The sequence below is a fragment of the Amphiura filiformis genome, chromosome 4 (assembly GCF_039555335.1).
Source record: "Amphiura filiformis chromosome 4, Afil_fr2py, whole genome shotgun sequence".
NCBI classification, from domain to species: Eukaryota; Metazoa; Echinodermata; class Ophiuroidea; order Amphilepidida; family Amphiuridae; genus Amphiura; species Amphiura filiformis.
The window spans coordinates 53,260,761-53,281,583 of record NC_092631.1 but is presented as its reverse complement, the minus strand read 5'-3'; the positions used below and the strand labels follow the sequence as shown (position 1 = coordinate 53,281,583).

The 20,823-nt window shown below is 35.8% G+C and overlaps 1 protein-coding gene across 1 annotated transcript in view; it reads left to right on the top strand.

The window, feature by feature from the left end:
* The window catches only part of LOC140151063 (structural maintenance of chromosomes flexible hinge domain-containing protein 1-like), a 135,379-nt gene that overhangs the window by 102,685 nt on the left and 11,871 nt on the right, over positions 1 to 20,823 (top strand). Inside the window, 4 exon segments of the mRNA XM_072173263.1 lie at positions 15,081 to 15,200; positions 17,737 to 17,822; positions 18,981 to 19,103; positions 20,353 to 20,543. Coding sequence (XP_072029364.1) covers positions 15,081 to 15,200; positions 17,737 to 17,822; positions 18,981 to 19,103; positions 20,353 to 20,543 — 520 coding nt within the window.

The window sequence follows — 20,823 nt, the reverse complement described above, 5'->3', positions numbered from 1 at the left end:
CTGAAACCAACCAGGCTGTATTTCACGTAATGCATTCTTCTTTAGGGATACATACTTCAGACTTGACAATCCTTCAAACATACCTGGACGTATATCTGGTAATGCATTGTTATGTAGGTATAACTTCTCCAGACTTGTCAATCCTTCAAACATGCCAGGGCATATCTCATGCAATGCATTGTTGGACAGGGATAACTTTTCCAGGCTTGTCAGTCCTTCAAACACACCTGGTTGTATCTGTTGTAATTCATTATTATACAGATATAACCTCTCCAGACTTGCTAGTCCTTCAAATGATCCTGGATGTATCTCATGCAATGCATTGTAATGCAGGTATAACCACTCCAAACTGGTCAACCCTCTAAACACACCACTGTGTATTGCACGTAAGGCATTGTTATCCAGGTACACCTTCCGCAGACTTTCCAGCCTCCCGAACACACCAGGCTGTATATCACCTAAACCAATATCACTCAGATTCAATGTATACAGATCATGATCAGCAAAACGTGCAAAAGAAAGTGGTTTAATACTATGCAATGTACTGCCAGACCAGCTAATAGAACTAATATTAGATGGATACATAACTTGAGTCTCGGACACACTTCCATTTGTACAATTACTGATTATAGTGACATCATCCAAGGTACATGTGCAGTTAAGTGGGCATTCAAAGTGACATGTAGTTCTGTTCACATCTCTAACACACTTAATTATCTGACTGTAATCGTGTCCGTTGACAGTCATATATTTGCTGCTTACAAATAAAATTAAATAGAATGCCAGTGATACTACACCTGTGTAGCTTAAAAGTTTACATGACATCAACGTATGGCAAGTATTTCTAGCCATGGTATATGAACCATGAAAATGCTGGGTCCTTCTAAGGGTATGTGAAGCTATCAGTCCTTAATACAGAAAGCCAAACCTGTACATGAAGCTCACACTCCGTTTCAAAAGAAGCGCTTTAGGTATTAACTCCTGATTATCCCAATCTATCTTGGTTCTGTTTGGACATTCACAATCTAAGTACCAATGATGTGATGTTGCAAAGTGAAGTGATTCTGCTATCTACAACATATAAACAGCGGCGCTTTTGACCATGGTAATGTAGATAGTGTGGGTATTGATTCCATTAAATATCACAAAATGATTACTCCATCCAGATTGCTTTGTGCCAAGAGAAGCGGTTTACAATTTCAATTATGGCCAATCAGCTAATGGACAATGAATTACCTGTAGTTGTAGTGATCTCTTAATTGAATTGAGCACCAATATCAGGGTTGCCAACCCTGCAATTCAGTAGCCCAATTGGGCAACTTTTGAAGATTTTCCCTGCAACTTTTGTACATTTTCTCTCCCATAGAAACCAGTCATTAATAATAAATTGTGTTACTTTTCAACATTGGCCACAGCAATTTTGGTTAATTTCTGTCCCATAGAGACCAATGCATAAGAGAAAAATTGAGGGACGTGTCAGTGATACACTATTTGAGCTGAAGACTTTTTAGGCAAATCTGATATGTAATCATGCACCTTGGGGTAATCATTGACAGTGGTATAGTATAGGTATAGGGGCATATAATCAACCAGTACTTCATGGTCTGTCACTTTAAAGTGAGTTGAATGACTTTTAGGTGAATGGGATAGCTAATAGCTTTAAAAACAGCAGTATACTTCTTAATATATTATTAATACATTGATCTTATAGGAAACGATTCAATGAAGCCATTAATCACATATTTATATTTCCATACGTCTTGCATTTTTTGAATTAGGGCCAATATTTCAAAACAAAAGGGTGTTTTTTTGGCTAATGGGACAGAAATGACACCCCTTATATTAAGCCATGGGATAGAACTCATACAATTTCTCCTGTGTGTCAGCTTTATTTGTCTGAATATTTCCAAGTGCAAATGCTCTCTTCTGACCCACCTTAAAAGAAGAGCGGGATGGTGAAGGCCAGATACACATGTGTCTCAAGACATATCAGCATCTTAGTCAGGTACTAAAATACTTCAGTGGGCCACCCTCCAGGGATATACTATAACTCAAACCTGTTAACTAATGACAGGTAACTTTGCTGTCAGGCTGGTCAAATTGTTGTTTATGCCCTAAGCTCTGCCTCTGTCATAAACAGGTGTATCATGTTCTGCAGATGGTTAATATGATTAGCACTATAAATAATAGCTAGCTGGTATCTGATACTTTAATCAGTTTAATTGGACATGATTACGTGTGGAAACTGTATAAAGTTTGATCAGGGAAGTGGTTTGATGGATTAATATCTGTGCACCTGTTGGTATCTGAGATAAGATGAGCGAAAGCTAATTAATTAAAGTGGCATATGTTGAAGTGTTTGCCTTTTTTACTGGTAAAAAAAGTTTTTTGCCAAGTGGAAAAAAATGGTGGTTAAAACCATAATTTTTCTCACATACTATTTTTGCAATGTCTGTGCATACCTTCGTCCATCGGGATGATGTATCTCTCAAATGAATAGGTGGATTGACTTACAGATTTCTTGATAAGTAAGCCATGGTCAGAAACTTATGCTCCTTTCTTTCTAATTTGCTTATTCATATAACGATATTGAGCTAATTTGCATATTTTGTGCTAAAATTAGTCCTCCTCCAGACATATGCTGTTTCTCTCGAAAGGATACATGTAGGTAGATTGACTTCTGATATTCTTGGATAGATAGGGCACAGTAAATACTTGCAAATAGCTTCATATTATTAGATGTTATTCTCCTACCATCCATTACACTTGGTCCATACAATAATTAGCACCATCAGCAAAATATTGGATTAGTAAAAAATGGGTCATTGTTGCTGGTACTCGGCTAGAACTAACCAAAAGTTATTTACAGAAAATTTAGTTTCAATAGTTTTCCTAAACATTCCCATTCATATTATTAAAATGGATTAATTACAGGTTAATAACTGTGCTTCAGTTGAAGGGTATTGTGAAATATCTAAACATTTTGCAGAGGAATATCCTGATATTCCCCCTAGGGATAAAGGATATTCCATGCAAAATATTTAAGACTTCTCACAGCTAGTGCTTGGGCATATAACTGATGCCAAGTTATTAACCTATTTATAAATCATGTTTTTGACCAAAACAAATCACATTTTTGATCAAGAAAAGATTCTGAAGATATAATAATGATAAAATTGTATGGATACTTTCATATGATACCTGAATTTTTCAGTCTCGCTAGAGTTTTCAAATATCACTCTAGACTTCATCTGGCACCATATTTGAAAACTAGCTCGACCGATAAATCCAGGTATCATTCTCAATCCATCCAATTTTAAATCAAACTTGGTATGGGGATTGGATATGGTGGCCTGATGTGCTGTATAGTTTTGTGTCATGTTATTTGCATATTTATAAATATTAATGAGCTTATTTGCATATTGCATATTATTTATTAATTATTTCCAAACATAACAACATGAAATTGTGATTTTAAAAAGTAAGTTTGTTGGATTATTTATTTATATGTTACAAATAACAACATAAAATAGAGATTTTAAAATAAATACGTTGGGTTATTTACATACATAACAACATGAAATTGTGATTTTAAATTAAAAGTAAATATGGTGAATTATTTACATGTTACAAATAACAACATGAAATAGTGATTTTAAAAATGAATATGTTGAATTATTTACACGTTACAAATAACAACATGAAATAGTGATTTTAAAAATAAATATGTTGAATTATTTACACGTTACAAATAACAACATGAAATAATGATTTTAAGAAGTAAATATGTTGGATTATTTATTTATATGCTACAAATAACAATACTAAATAGATTTTAAAAACTTAATATGTTGGATTATTTACATGTTACAAATAACAACATGAAATAGTGATTTTAAAAAGTTTTTAGATATGTTGCATTATTTACATGTTGCAAAATAACAACATGAAATATAGATTTTAAAAAGTAGTGTTACAAATAAGAAAAGAAATATAGATTTTTTTTAAACAAAGATGTTGGGATTATTTACATTTAACAAATAACAACATGAAATAATGATTTAAAAATTGTATGGATACTTTCATATGATACCTGAATTTTTCAGTCTCGCTAGAGTTTTCAAATATCACTCTAGACTTCATCTGGCACCATATTTGAAAACTAGCTCGACCGATAAATCCAGGTATCATTCTCAATCCATCCAATTTTAAATCAAACTTGGTATGGGGATTGGATATGGTGGCCTGGTATGTTGTATAGTTTTGTGTCATGTAATTTGCATATTTATGAGTATTAATGAGCTGATTTGCATATTTTGCCTACTTTTTCATTAATCTACTCTGCAGCTTTAACGCAATAACCGATCAACTTTAAACTTGGTATTGTGATAGTATACGGTGGCCTGATGTGCTGTATAGTTTTGTGTCATGTTATTTGCATATTTATAAATATTAATGAGCTTATTTGCATATTGCATATTATTTATTAATTATTTCCAAACATAACAACATGAAATTGTGATTTTAAAAAGTAAGTTTGTTGGATTATTTATTTATATGTTACAAATAACAACATAAAATAGAGATTTTAAAAATAAATACGTTGGGTTATTTACATACATAACAACATGAAATTGTGATTTTAAATTAAAAGTAAATATGGTGAATTATTTACATGTTACAAATAACAACATGAAATAGTGATTTTAAAATGAATATGTTGAATTATTTACACGTTACAAATAACAACATGAAATAGTGATTTTAAAATAAATATGTTGAATTATTTACACGTTACAAATAACAACATGAAATAATGATTTTAAGAAGTAAATATGTTGGATTATTTATTTATATGCTACAAATAACAATACTAAATAGATTTTAAAAACTTAATATGTTGGATTATTTACATGTTACAAATAACAACATGAAATAGTGATTTTAAAAAGTTTTTAGATATGTTGCATTATTTACATGTTGCAAAATAACAACATGAAATATAGATTTTAAAAAGTAGTGTTACAAATAAGAAAAGAAATATAGATTTTTTTTAAACAAAGATGTTGGGATTATTTACATTTAACAAATAACAACATGAAATAATGATTTAAAAATTGTATGGATACTTTCATATGATACCTGAATTTTTCAGTCTCGCTAGAGTTTTCAAATATCACTCTAGACTTCATCTCGCACCATATTTGAAAACTAGCTCGACCGATAAATCCAGGTATCATTCTCAATCCATCCAATTTTAAATCAAACTTGGTATGGGGATTGGATATGGTGGCCTGGTATGTTGTATAGTTTTGTGTCATGTAATTTGCATATTTATGAGTATTAATGAGCTGATTTGCATATTTTGCCTACTTTTTCATTAATCTACTCTGCAGCTTTAACGCAATAACCGATCAACTTTAAACTTGGTATTGTGATAGTATACGGTGGCCTGATGTGCAAACTATACAGTTTTGTGTCATGTTATTTGCATATTTATAAATATTAATGAGCTTATTTGCATATTGCATATTATTTATTAATTATTTCCAAACATAACAACATGAAATTGTGATTTTAAAAAGTAAGTTTGTTGGATTATTTATTTATATGTTACAAATAACAACATAAAATAGAGATTTTAAAAATAAATACGTTGGGTTATTTACATACATAACAACTTGAAATTGTGATTTTAAATTAAAAGTAAATATGGTGAATTATTTACATGTTACAAATAACAACATGAAATAGTGATTTTAAAAATGAATATGTTGAATTATTTACACGTTACAAATAACAACATGAAATAGTGATTTTAAAAATAAATATGTTGAATTATTTACACGTTACAAATAACAACATGAAATAATGATTTTAAGAAGTAAATATGTTGGATTATTTATTTATATGCTACAAATAACAATACTAAATAGATTTTAAAAACTTAATATGTTGGATTATTTACATGTTACAAATAACAACATGAAATAGTGATTTTAAAAAGTTTTTAGATATGTTGCATTATTTACATGTTGCAAAATAACAACATGAAATATAGATTTTAAAAAGTAGTGTTACAAATAAGAAAAGAAATATAGATTTTTTTTAAACAAAGATGTTGGGATTATTTACATTTAACAAATAACAACATGAAATAATGATTTAAAACAAGTTACATTAAAAGCTTTATGATTACAACAAAAGGTAAAATTGTGTGAATAATACTGCCGTAAAATTATGACCACCACATGGCTTCAGGTTTGAAATAATTAACATGTGTTCACCATGGCCCCAAATTTTCTTAAGAGTAAAAGGTTTTTTATTTGCTCTTTAAGTAGATAGGCTTCCATGACAGGATTCCATCGGGTGCGCCGTCGGATATCACATTACTGGTGCAGCCGGTCAATGTATGAAAACTACAGTACTGTGCAGCCACTCCAGCCAGTCATTGCATGAAAATGGTCACACAGTGACTGGCTGGCTGCACCAGTAGTGTAGTTTTCCCACATTGGCCAGCTGCACCGTAATGTGATATCCGACGCTCATCCATATATAAAATCAGTTTTTATTTGCTCTGCCCACCAATTGCCATCATTTCGGTATTCTCTTCTCGACCTCTATGTTTACAACATGAACAGTTTACTCTATCAAATAAATATCCAGCGAAGGTATACAGAAATGGATTTAGGGTGGAATTGATTGGAAGTACAAAAGTTGCTATCCAGGCATATGCTGTAGGGCTTACTTCCACTGCGCCAGCCTGGACAAGAATTGATAGTATCCCAATGGGTATCCAGCAACATAGGTCAGTGAGGACAAGAAGAGACATTTTCATAGCCATACGCATTTCTTCTGTTGATCTTTGTGATCGTCCAGAGGCTCTGGTTATTTTTCTAGCAGTAATAAAAATGCATGCATAACAGAAAGCCACTACTAAAAAACAGACAAGGTTGAGAGCGGTGAACATGGCAATGGACAAGTACATGGACACCTTGCTCCGAGTAAGTGTAGCCGTCAACTTGTATTCTGCATATATGGTGCCAGGTCTGTCATGTACGATTGTTTCATTATATAATTTGAATTTAGAAAAAGGTAGGCCAACACAGATCTCTGAAATTGAATACAAATCAGAATCTGTTCCTGATAATGCAAACACAGTGATACTGCAACTGATGGCTACTGACCAAAGGATGGCTGATAGTGAACGAGCTAATGTTAAACCAATCCGCCGGCTTCCAAATGGGTACTTGACCCCAGAAACCTATCTATGCTTATTAGGGTTATGAAGAAAGCTGAAGCCTCACTTGATAATACAGATAAGGCTCCAGCAAACCTGCATAATACACTTGTTCGCCAAAATTCAGAATTTGATGGAAAATAGTCGGTGTAATATGTATCTACTGAAAGCAAAATGATCAGGTAGATGCACATTGTGAGATCAGATATTGAGAGGTTTGCGATCAGAAGAAATTGGATCTTATTGCTCTGTCGTCTGTGTCTGAATTTGATGTAAAGAGCAGATACATTTCCAAGAATACCAAAGATGCTCATAAACCACATAACAATTCGAAGGAAGTCTATGGTCAGCAAACGCTGGCATGTGAGGAATGGAGAAGCTGGCTCATCACTTTCACATTGGATAGATGATGCATAACAACATATTTCAGGTCTGGTGACTAATAGTGTAGCTGTTTCATTTAATCCAGCAAATACTGTGCTCACTATCCACAGGAGTGGATTTTCTCTCAAGTTAATTTGTTGTAAAGAGGTACACCTTGAAAGTATTGGAATTTGATTGAAATAATTTTCGGAGAGGTTCAAAAATTGTAGATGTGTTTGACTGTGAAAAATGTTATCTGGAAGAGAATGAAACCGATTATGATCCAGTTTAAGATTCTCAAGTTTGGTTTGATTTTGGAATGTGTCAGGGTGGAGAAAGGAGAGAATATTATGGGAAAGCAATAGTTGTGTTAGGTTAGTCAGTGATCCAAAAGCACTAGAAGGTATCTTGCTTAACATATTGTAACTTATGCGTAAAACTTTCAATCTTGTCAATGCCTGAAACCAACCAGGCTGTATCTCTTGTAATGCATTCCCATTCAGATTTAAAAACCACAGATTTGTCAATCTGTCAATCACACCTGGACGTATCTCTTGTAGCGCATTGTGTGACAGTGTTAACAACTCAAGACTTGACAGTCCTTCAAACACACCTGGATGTATCTCATGCAATGCATTGACTTCCAGGAATAAATGCTTCAGACTTGCCAGTCCTTCAAACACACCTGTACATATCTGTTCTATTGCATTGGAATACAGGAGTAAAGACTTCAGACTTTCCAGTCCTTCAAATACACCTGGCTGTATATCATGTAATGTATTACTATCCAGATCTAACCGCTCCAGACTAATCAATCCTTCAAACACACCCATCTGAATCTCACGTAAGGCATTGTTATCCAGGTACAACTTCCGCATGAGACTTACCAGCCTACCGAACACACCAGGCTGTATCTCACCTAAACCTGTATCACTCAGATTCAATGAATACAAATCATGATCAGCAAAACGTGCAAATGAAAATGGTTTAATTCTATGCAATGTACTGTCAGACCAGCTAATAGAACTACTATTAGATGGATACATAACTTGAATCTCTGACACACTTCCATTTGTACAGTTACTGATTATAGTGACATCATCCAAGGTACATGTACAGTTAATTGGGCATTCAAAGTGACATGTAGTACTCTCCATATCTCTAACACACCTGATTACCTTACTGGTATTTTGTCCACTGACAAACATATATTTACTTGTTGCAAATAAAATCAAATAGAATGCCAGTGATACTACACCTGTGTAGCTTGAGAGTTTACATGACATCAACATATGGCAGGTATTTCTAGCCATGGTGGTGCAGAGAGTGTGGTGATATAGTAACAGGTGGTAGTCTCTAGTGCAGGCTCAATATCTAACAAGGCTACTTGCAGGGGTATTGGCAATGAGACAAAAATTGATTTCAATCAGATTGTTCACCCTGGAGACAGGCACTACATTTTTTCAATGGCAAACCAGATCAACCAGTTTAACAGTGTCTTGGTCACAACTAGCAGATGATTAAGTTTGCTTGTTTGCTTAATCTAAATCAAAACAGCCAAATCCAGATCCAATTGGTAATATCAATGAACTGATGAAAGGATGAAATTTAATTTCTACTCCTCCTGTGGCATGAACCATGAAAATCAGTCCTTATTACAGAAAGCCAAATCTGTTCATGAAGCCCACACTCAGTTTTGAAATGAGCACTTTAGGTATAAACTCCTAGATTGTCCCAATCTATCTTGATGCTGTTTGAAAATTCACAATCTAAGTACCGATGTGATGTTGCAGTCGTTACACAGTGAACTGATTCGGATATCCACTGCATATAAACAGCAGGCCTTTTGACACAGGTGATATAGATATATAGTAGTGGTATTGATTTCATTTCAAATCATGTAATGATTACTCCATCCTGATTGATTTGGATGAGAGAAGTGGTTTAAAATTTCAATGATGGTCAACCACCTAATGGGCAATAAATAACCTGTTGCTGTAGCAATCTCGTAATTGAATTGAGCACCAATGTCAGGGTTGCCAAGCCTGCAATTGGGTAGCCCAATTGGGCAACTTTTGAAGACTTTCCCTGCAACTTTTGTACATTAACTCTAGAAACCAGTCATTAGGCTGCGATCACATAGAAGTATATGGTCCCGGTATATGGTATACGATATTCGCTATACGCTATAGGGCACGGCGGGTCACATAGAGTAGCACGCGTGCCCTACTTGGTCTTTTGAAGCCGATCAAATGGACAGTTCAGACGAAGAAGATTTGGCTCTACTCCTACTAGCCGAGGCTGAGGAGGCGCATAGACAAAAAAAAGAACGGAATGGGTATGACTGCACTTTAAAGTGCGACCTCTGTTGGGGTCTTTGGGTAGCCGCAACTAAAAAACAGGGGGGTCATCAGGTATGACTTTAAGAAAAAGGGGTCATCGGGTTTAGTCAACATCAAAACAGGGGGCCTATTGACAGGCACATACCGTCACTTCCAAAGTTGAGTGACCCTTCCCGGGGTTTTATTGGTACAAAATGGTACATTCCAACGGTATACGTTGGCCGAAAATCGAACACGTACGTTTCCCACTATATTACCATACTGATGTATACGCTGGTATACGGCCTTTTCGAATAGTGCCCTCTGATGTGACCCTGTAGTATGAAATTACGTTGTTCGATTTCAGCTATACGCGTGCACCTGCAAAACGTGCACCGTATAGCCGAATAGTATACTTCTATGTGATCGCAGCCTTAAGAATTAAATGACCGACTTTTTTGACATTGGTTGATGCTACTTTTGTTGATTTCTGTGCAATATAAACCAATGGATGAGAGAAAAAAATTTTAATTTGCCGACCGACCTATCCTAATTTATTTTATGCCTCCAGCGAGGCATACTGTTTTTGCAATGTCCGTCCTTCCGTCCGGATGCGATATCTCCGGCATGGATGGGTGGATTGACTTCAGATTTTCAGGATAGGTGGGTCATGGTCAAAAACTCTGGCTACTTTTTTTTTTGGGTGAGGTTCAAGGTCATATACTGAGGTAAAAGGTCATTTGAGGTCAGAGGGCCCATTTTCATTATTTACCTCTTTTCTCGGAGACTGGGGGTCACGTTCCTCAAACTTGGTGGGTGGGTGCATCTTGACCCCAGACAGAACAAGTTTATATTGGTTAGTGGGTCAAGGTCTCCTGAGGTCATGCAGGGGTCATCTGAGGTCAAATTACCTTCCTGGACGGGAGCAGAGAGTGGTTGTTGATGGGGTAAACTCTGACTGGCTCCCTGTCATTTCAGGTGTCCCTCAAGGTTCGATCTTGGGGCCTTTGCTTTTTGTTCTTTATATTAACGACTTGCCCAGCGTTGCCAAACATGCAAATGTTGCTCTTTTTGCGGATGATTCCAAGTGTTACAAAAACATTAGCAGTACTTCCGATTGTAAGCTACTGCAATCAGACTTGGATGCCTTGTATAATTGGAGTCTGATGTGGGACCTCAACTTCCATCCCTCAAAATGTCAGGTTATTACCATGTCCAGGCGCATAAATTAAGTTCAATTTGCTTATAAGATGAATGGTATTACCCTTGAGAAAATTGATGCCATTAAAGATCTTGGTGTTAATGTTTCAAACAGGCTTGACTGGAGTATTCATGTAAAACAAGTGGTCATAAAGAGCAACCGAAAGATGGGGATGATCATGCGAACAGTCGGTTTTAATGCACCAGTTAAAGTGACTAAGACTCTTTATACTGCCCTTGTCAGGAGTGACCTTGAGTATGGTAGCTGTCTTTGGAGCGGGACTTCAAAACAAAATGTCCAGCTTATTGAAGGTGTCCAAAGACGGGCTACCAAATTCATTATGCACTATCCTGACAAGGACTATAAAGAGCGGTTAACCAGTCTTGACCTTCTTCCACTATCATCCAGAAGGGAACTCGGTGATCTTGGCTTTTTTCATAGATGCAAGTTGGGGCAATATGATTTAGATGTAGATAAGTTTGTTGTTTTTAAAAGTAAAAACCAACAGAACCATCCCACCACTAGGCTCTCTGCGGATCCTCTTATGTTATCTTTTCAGAGGTGTAAGACTGAATCCCACAAACAATCATACTTCAACCGCATTGTTCCCTTGTGGAACCAGCTGCCTCTGGAAACCAGATCATCCAATTCCATTTCTTCTTTCAAATCTCAAGCTCTGCATTTTTTGGAGTCTCAATTTTATTCCAAATTTGTTCCTTCTGATACCTGCACTTGGTTTTCTACTTGCCGTTGCCCCAATTGCAGGCCCATTTAAGGTCTTGCCTCTGGCATTCCATTCTTTTTTCCAAATTATTTAGGTATTTCCTAGGTGGGATGGTTCTAGAGGTGAATTTACACCTGTTTATCCCAGCCTATTCACTGGTCTTTTAACATTGTTTTTTAAAAAAAAAAGCTTTTATATCTTTTATATTTATATTTGTCAAATTTTTGATGTGCAATAATTATATATGTACCAGTACCAGTGATGAAGTCTAATAAATAAATAAATAAATAAATAAATAAATATAAATAAATAAATTAGCAAAAATAGTCATATGGCCATGAAACTTGGTAGGTACAATCAACATTTAGAGCCAAATTTTTGGAAGGTCATTTGGGGTCACCCAGGGGTCATATGAGGTCAAATTAGTAAAACTGTCGTATGGGCATGAAACTTGGAGGGTACAGTCAACATTCAGAGCCTAATTTTTTGAAGGTCATTTTGGGGTCATCCAGGGTCACCCAGGGGTCATCTGAGGTCCAATTAGTAAAAACTGTCGTATGGGCATGAAATTTGGTGGGTACAGTCAATATTCAGAGCTAAATTTTTGGAAGGTCATTTCGGGGTCATCTGAGGTCATCCAGGGGTCAAATTAGTAAAAACTGTTGTATGGGCATGAAACTTGGTGGGTACAGTCAACATTTAGAACCAAGTTTTGGAAGGTCATTTTGGGGTCACCAGGGGTCATCTGAGGTCAAATTAGTATAATTACTATATGGGCATGAAACTTGGTGGGTACAGTCAACATTTAGAGCCAAATTTTTGGGCGGTCATTTTGGCGGTCATTGAAAGGTTGTTTTGGGGTCATCCAGGTCAAATTCAGTCTCCTCTTTTAGGCTTGAAGCTTTGTATCAACTTGTGAATTCCACATCACTCCCTTTGGTGGAGGCATCACGGTCGACGCTGTGCGTCGAAAACCGCGACATCCGAGAACCGCGGTCCATCTAGTTTTTTTCTTATGTTACGCCAATCAATCAATTTTTTAGGCCAAATGGTGAACAGAACAATATCGTGCCAAAAAGACAAAAATCTATGTGAAGGGGGTTAACACCTGATATACAATTTAAAACAAAGGGTTGATTTCAAAACTTTTATGCAATATACAGCATAAAAATCATTATAAAAACTAAAATGCACAGGTTTTTTGCTTGCATAATAAGAGCTTGAATAGGTCAACAAACTTTTCTACAGCGGTCAAATTTTCAACATGCTCCAATTTCAACGAAAATGGTCTCAAATTGTTCATACTAAATTGTATAGTTTGTTGTATATGCGATCATTACCATGGTGGGTTTTAGCATGGCGATAGGTCATGGTCAACCACCATACAACTACATGTATAGCATATATTACTGTATTTGATCCTATACCCAATAGCTTTAAAATTTGATTCTGTAGCAGCAGCAATATGGTATAGAAGAAATACTGATTTAGGCATTGGCCATTTATGATCACAATGATGAGTAAAGTCAACCACCTTGGATTTTGAGAAGAGAACCAAAACAACACTTTATCACAACACTCAGTATTATCACAATAACACTTGGTGTTATCACAACAACACCAGTTGTTATTACAACAACACCCAGTGTTATCACATCAAATTTGATATTGAAACTCAACTCAAATGGTGGCGGATAAACCCGGGAGATAAACCTGTCACTGATGGACAGAATGGTGTTCATTTTCATTATATTAATTAAAAAGAAGCTATATCATGTGTCTGAATTTTAGTAGTGATATGGCCTTCTGGGGCTACATGTATCACCAGCAGAGGTAAACTTACTTAATCTCAGTCAAAGTAATACTGTATTGAAAAGGGACGCTTTTGTTTTAATGGTCTCTGTGCTAGCCTTATATTTTTTTTTTTAGGCTTCAACATAAAACGTTTTTGAGATATTTTCTCAAAATATCAAGAGCTATCTTAAGAACCACTGAACCAATGCCAGGCTTGTTTGTACTCATTTTAATGCATTTTTAATGCAGATTCCAAATATGGTCATGAAAGAGGTTTTGCCCGCCCAGCGATGATATTCAGTGTGTCCCAGAAAAAGTTACCTGATGAATGAGAAATTGGCTCCAGAATCAAAAAAATTTAAAAGCAGCGTGTAGCCCATCTTAATCTGCATCTAATACACTAATTTCATTTGGATCGGGTGACTGGTTGCAAAGAAATGAGCAATTAATTATGTAACACATGTCAATTCACTTCATTCCATCAAGTTGAAAAGAATTTCGCTCAACGCAATATTGGTTAACATGCCAATGGGCTTTACATTTTGTTTGGTGAAATCCTTTTTGTTCTTTTTTCTTTATAATCAGGTTTTGTTCAGTGTAAAAAAGTAATTTTTCAAATGTTACACAGTCAGAATACCTGTGTACCTTTAAATTAGTTTCTCTGAAGGTAACACACTTTGGCTATAAATCAAGGAGTTTGCAGCCTTCTGATATGTAATATTCTCCAATCGGTATAATTGAGTGCATGTTATGATTATATACAGCTATAAATCAAGGATTTGGAAGTCTTGTTAATTGTTTACTTCAATCGGTGTAAATTCAGCGCATGTTATGATTATATTACAGTGTAAAGTTTCTTATAAATCAGTCATGACTAACAAAACAAGGGCAAGAGGGACTAAATTTAATGAGATACACAAACTTTAGGAAGGGGTTAAAAAAAAGTTTATCATGGATCATCCAGAATAAGTCAGGTGAAAATATGCAAGTATATGTAAGATTCCCAGGAAATTGTATTGGATCTTTTGTATTTTGAGAATCATACAGGCCCTTAATTAACTTTCAAAAATTAATTGCTGAACACAGAGCATGACTTACATAATCATGTGATTGCATTACTCATTAACTTTTCTTCCACCGTGTCCATGGAATACAATATAATACCCAACTATAATTTGGTTCATCTCAAGTTTGGGAGTGACGTACGTGCATATTTTGTTCGCCGCAGTATCGAATCGCGCGCGTAAAGTTAAACGCCCTGAGTGTACACGCACGCATACAGGAGCGATTTGTCGGCACGCTTGTGGCGCAACCGCGAAAGAGTATTGACGTCACTACCAAACTTGAGGTAAACCAAATTATATGACTTTGTGTCATTTTGCATTTCTCTCTTTGTAGAAATGTTTATTCTCAATTTTGAATTGTACTATTTTTCAGATGCCAAGAAGCATTATCGTATGGCCCAGTTGACGCGGGAGAGAGACACATTGATGAATACCATCACAACATACAAAGGATTGTTTGAAACCACCAAACAGCTCATTGCTGAAATGAAAAGTATGTATTCAAGTCAAGTATCATAAAGTTGACAAGGTGTTTTGAAATTCAAAATTGTAGCTGTGTATGGTTAATACTGATGAAGTGTATAGACAGCAAAGAATTAAGGTACCAGTTATTTTCACCCCTGTACTCCTCAACAAAGACGGATATGTCATAATTAGAAGCTGCAGCCATTAGCTTGGATTTAAATATCCCAAGGAAGATGCAAATTCAAAAGTTGCAGATTGCTCCATTGGATAGTACACAAAGCTTTCTCAAATAAGAGAACTATACCATTCTTCACCTGATGTGGCAGTGATATCAGCACATTGAGGCAGCTGTTTCTCACACGTATCTATGCGGCGTCTAAACATACATGCGTGCATATGCCAGCACTTTGAGCGAAAGGTCGCAATTTGAAACTGCCCAAGGAAATACTGACATCACTGCCACATTAGGGTGAAAAATTGTATAGCATTAGCAACTGTGCTTTCCATTGATCAGAATATTAAACTGCAACTTTTGATTTTGTTTCTTCCTCGGGTTTTGATCACTGTTCCTTTAATTCTCAACCGATTTGAGAAAGAAATGAGGTCTTAAATCGGAGGTAAATGATACAGGTATTGGCTGCTGATTTTGACTGCTTGCCTTTGTTTAGGATATACAGGGGTCAACATAACTGGTGCCTTAATTCTTTTGCTGTCTGTACGAGGGGGTATCAAAAAGTTTTAGAAATCGCCCAGAAGTGAAAGAGCTATATCAATCAAATTTTGTCAGTGCAATCACTGGTCCTTATGTACATTATGGTCCAAAAATGGTCTCAAAGGTATGTTTACTTTTTTTACAGGTGGCACTAGATGCCAATAACCTGCTGCCCCAGTTACTGCGTATAAACTGCAAGATTGAGAAAATTGAGGCAAGCAGCATTATTAAGATCCTGCTTTTGAAGGGTTGCAGTGCCTAGAAAATTGATGATGAAATGAAAGTTATCTTCGGTGGTGATTGTGATATGTCACTGTTGCTTTTTGGAAAAGGAAATTTTATTTCATCACAGATTTTCTGGGCACTGTAACCCTTAAATGAACTTAATCATGCTGCATGCCTCAATTTTCTCCATTTTGCTGGTTATGCGGTTACATAGGCAGGTAGTGACATCTAGCTCCTGTAAAAAAAAGTAAAAATACTTATGAGACCATTTTTGCACCATAGTGTACATAAGGACCAGTGATTGTACTGACAAAATTTCATGATATAGCTCTTTCACTTCTGGGCGATTTCTAAAACTTTTTGATACCCCCTCATATGTCAATAAATTGTAAACTTGGAGTATTTACACAAAGCCTCACTGCACTGAAATATGAATGTCTTCCACCTCTGAAACAATGGTGTGATTTGTTATGAGATTCTGATGGCTGTACAATCAGCTACAGGGTGTCCCAAAAAAAAGAGGCCCCACATTGCGCCCTCTTTTCTCCTATTTCTGAAAAGTTGATCAAATATATTTTGGTATGTAAAGAAACCTACAATCGTTAGCTTTAATAAACCAAAACAATTATTTCAATCGGCTCATAACTTTTGAAGATATGTCCTTTTAAAGAAATGTATCCGTTTTCAATCTGTCCACGGAGGAGGTTTGGCTACTTCAAAGATTGAAAAGTACATATACCATGCATGAATATAAAACATTCCTCGATGTGAACTTTATAAAATAACAACTTTATTTAAGGGAATGGGCTTTACCGGTGGGCTTATGGGTTATGGATTTTGTTAAGTGTCATTAATTTGGGCGAAATTGATGTGGGATGGGACTTCTTTTGCTATACTTGCAATTACTTATGTTTTCTCGTTTCTTGCTTTCTTTTTATTGACAACATAAGTCATTTCTCTTTTTGAATAAAAGGTAGCCCTGAAAAGGGCTGTTTAGTTTGTCTTTGGTTCTTTTGAAGTGAGTTTACTGTGCTGCTCTGCCCTCTACCTGGTTGCCTCCGTGGCGAATACAGGTTTCAGCTAGTTCTCATTGCATTAATTGCGCTTGCATACCATCCTTAAGGCCTTTTATGCCGGATACTTGCGAATGCAGCAGTAATCTGGGTTGCGAAGATGTTTGAAGCTAGCTGGTGATCCTCGCTTATAGTGAATGTTTTCCCAAGACTAATGCTATTATCTATCCATGTTATTAACCGTGTGTTTCGTTTAAATCTTTGATGTAGCCAAACCTCATCCGTGGACAGAGTGAAAACGGGTACATTTCTTAAAGAGGGCATATCTTCAAAATTGTGAGCCGATTGAAAGAATTGTTTTGGTTTATTAAAGCTAACGATTTAGGGTTTCTTTACATACCAAAATATATTTGATCAACGTTTCAGAAATAGGAGAAAAAGAGGGCGCAATGTGGGGCCTCTTTTTTTTGGGACACCCTGTATGTTGGGGGATAATTCAGAATAATTATGAGAATACCATTGATATAATCATTTTCAAGTTTAGAGTTGTGGAAAGTAACATTATGTTATGTATTGTATTTATTGTAATAGCATTATTGTTTTACCTTTCTCAGTATCACTGGATGAAGCAGTACAGAATTGTAGAGGCATTATAAGTGAACTCAGGAAACTTGGCTTATATCCTAACCAGCTGCAGACAGTAAGCACCAAAATTCTATCTATTAAATATTGATGGGTTCTAAGGCTTAAAAAAATTGTTTGATTGGCGTAATACACAAAAAAATTAGGGTAGGTAGGTAGGGGGTTTTGTGTTGTTTTTTTACTTTTAAAGCTGTAAATTGTGTTTGATAAAGGCCTTGGAACATTTTTTCTCCTTTTTTTAATTTTTAATAAAAAAAAAAAAAAAAAAAAAGTCTAGGGTTGGGCCTAATTTTAGAGTCAGCCAGGTCACGCCAATCAAACATTTTTTTAGGCCTAACCAAATAGCTTGTATAACAACTAGAAGCAAACTACTGTACATGTTCATGTAACCTCGACTCTTTCAACTCATTTACATAATTTTGGATACTATGATCGTTTTCTGAACCCTCTAATTAGCATACTTTTGGATACCTCCATATTTGGTTTACCTAATCAGTTATCAATACCAGTCCTCTTGTTCTGGGCATATGACGTATGCTCATTTGTTGTTCACATAAGTGACATCATTAGAAATTGTCAATTTGTCCAGAAAAGTGACAAACATTTGCACTTTTCTTTCCATTACTGTCATATTGTGTGGTACCATATAGCTAAGGTGTTAGTCCAATATGTTGAGAAAATATTTCTGCTGATGACCCTTTGTTGACATAAGCTAAATAATTTGTATTTGTGCTTGAAAGGGTACAAATTGGTGCCATTTCTTGTTGGCCATATGCCTCCGCTGCAAGGCATACTGTTTTTGCAATGTCCAAATGTCCGTTCGTATGTACAGACAGATACTGTATCTCTTGAATGGATAGGCAGATTGATGTCAGATTTCTAGGATAGGTAGGCCACGATCAGAAACTCCTTTTTGGGTCTAATTTGCATATTTGTTATTATGATAATGAGAGCTAATTTGCATATATTTTGTAATTTAATTAGGCCCTCCCTCCGTCCGGATGCTGTAGCTCATGAATGGATGGGCCGATTGACTTCAGATATTGTAGGATAGGCAATCCACAGTTAGAAACTCCTGCTACTTTTTTGGGGGTCTAATTTCGTTAACTCTCAATTCTTTTTTCTTCATTGTTTGTTATTTGATGTCATAACTCCAGTCTCCAATCAACTTAAAAGCACTCTCATCTTTATTCTTATTCTATTTTTTTGTCTGAAGGTTTCGCAAGTTACGGCGCTAATCGCAAGCTGCCAAGAAAGCAGACGTGATTTTGTTATGCAACCTAGAAGGCAATGCTCCATTCCTAGATACAGTACTAATGACCATGACATCCTGGGAAAGGTGAGTGAATTAATCATGATTGGGCTGGACAAAAACAATAATTGTGTTCCCAATTACATGCGTCTGGGTGCAAAATATTTAATTTTACAATTAATATTTTAAATTGTGGTCAAATGCTGTTGAAAAAATGGGTCGTTTGAAAACTATTTTATGTTGCATAAATATTTTGACTTTCACCTCCAAGTTCCTTGTCATATTGTGATGCGATCAAGCAAAATGAGTCTGATGTTGAACAAAATCAAAATTCAGCTTTCAATCTCATTATATGAGCCATGCTCAGACCTTTATTTTGCTGAAAACCCCATCATAATTAAACATACGGTTCCAGAGATATGGCCATTTTAGTGTTGCTCAGAACAATAAAATACAAAGGAAGCTGAATACTATTATTGATTATATCTCAAATTCAATATTCCCGATATCCGACTCATTTTGCATCACATTATGGTAATTTTTTGGAAAATAATATTTATGATAGTGTTTATTTTAGAACTTGTAGCAATGGTGTTCAAGGTCACAATGAAGTCAACTTGTAAAATAGGCTGAAATTTTTTTTTTTAATTGTTTCAAATGAATATTTACTATGCGTGGTGTTCACTACCCATATCTTTGGACGACCAGTTTAGGATGGCCATCCCTATTGTTTTACTTCTGTTGCCAAAAGTAATTCAAAACTGATTGGGGGAGGGTTTAAAAATGAGACCAAGTAAGAGAATGGGATAAGGGATAGTTTCTAGGATAAGGGTTGGGTTTCAGGGCTACATGTAAGATTAAGGCTAGGAAAGATAAAGATAAAGATTAAGGCTAGGATTTAGAGATTAGGGTTAGGATTATGGTTGGGAGTGGAGACCTCTTCCAAAGTTGTTCAAAATGATGTGCTCCAGTACATTTCTAGCAGGACTCACTGCTAGTCTCATTTCCAGTTTTGGTTTGACTTAACCCTAACCTTGCTAACTCCCTTTGTTTTACCCAAGTGGAAGGAAGGAAGAAAGAAGATGAGGAAAAAAGCATGGCAATTGCCAGCCATAAATATTAACCCTGCCTGGGCAGCGATTTCATTTGTATATGTTCCTTGGGATCATTGTGCGATCTATTGACTCTCATGGGAGGCTGGGCCTCGTAGTCACTTCATACTGATAGATTTGTGGAGAGTTAGAGTTATGCATGGAGTTGATTTATCCATTTCCATTGTTTTATCGCACACAATGTGAATCATCTGATCATCCTTTATTCTTTCTCTAACCTAAAGGTATGCCATCTGGCAGAAGTGACAGATGATGACGTAGCCCGGGTACTCTCATGGCACATGGCCAGTGACATGGATTGTGTGATAACAAAGACAACAGATAAAGCTAAAGAAGTGCATAAGATCTGTGCAGGCAGACAGCAGGTGCTCTCTATTGATTCTATATATCTCAGGAATCTCCCAGCAGCTGACAAGTAAGTGATGTTGCTACTGAATAGACCTGAATCCTGAAAAAAATGGAATACCTGAGTGGAAAAAAGGCCCAACTCCAATTTTTTACAAAAATGAGTTAGACCCAGCATTTTATTGCCAGCAGACTGTTCTTGTGTGTAAAATATGAGCCAAACTCCACTCTCTAAATAGTCTTCCACATACACTTAATTATGGTTTTCATGGAAGAAAGGCCCAACTCCATGGAGTTGGGCCCTTCTTCCACAAATATTGGGTTAAAAAGGAATTTTGTTCATCCATGAA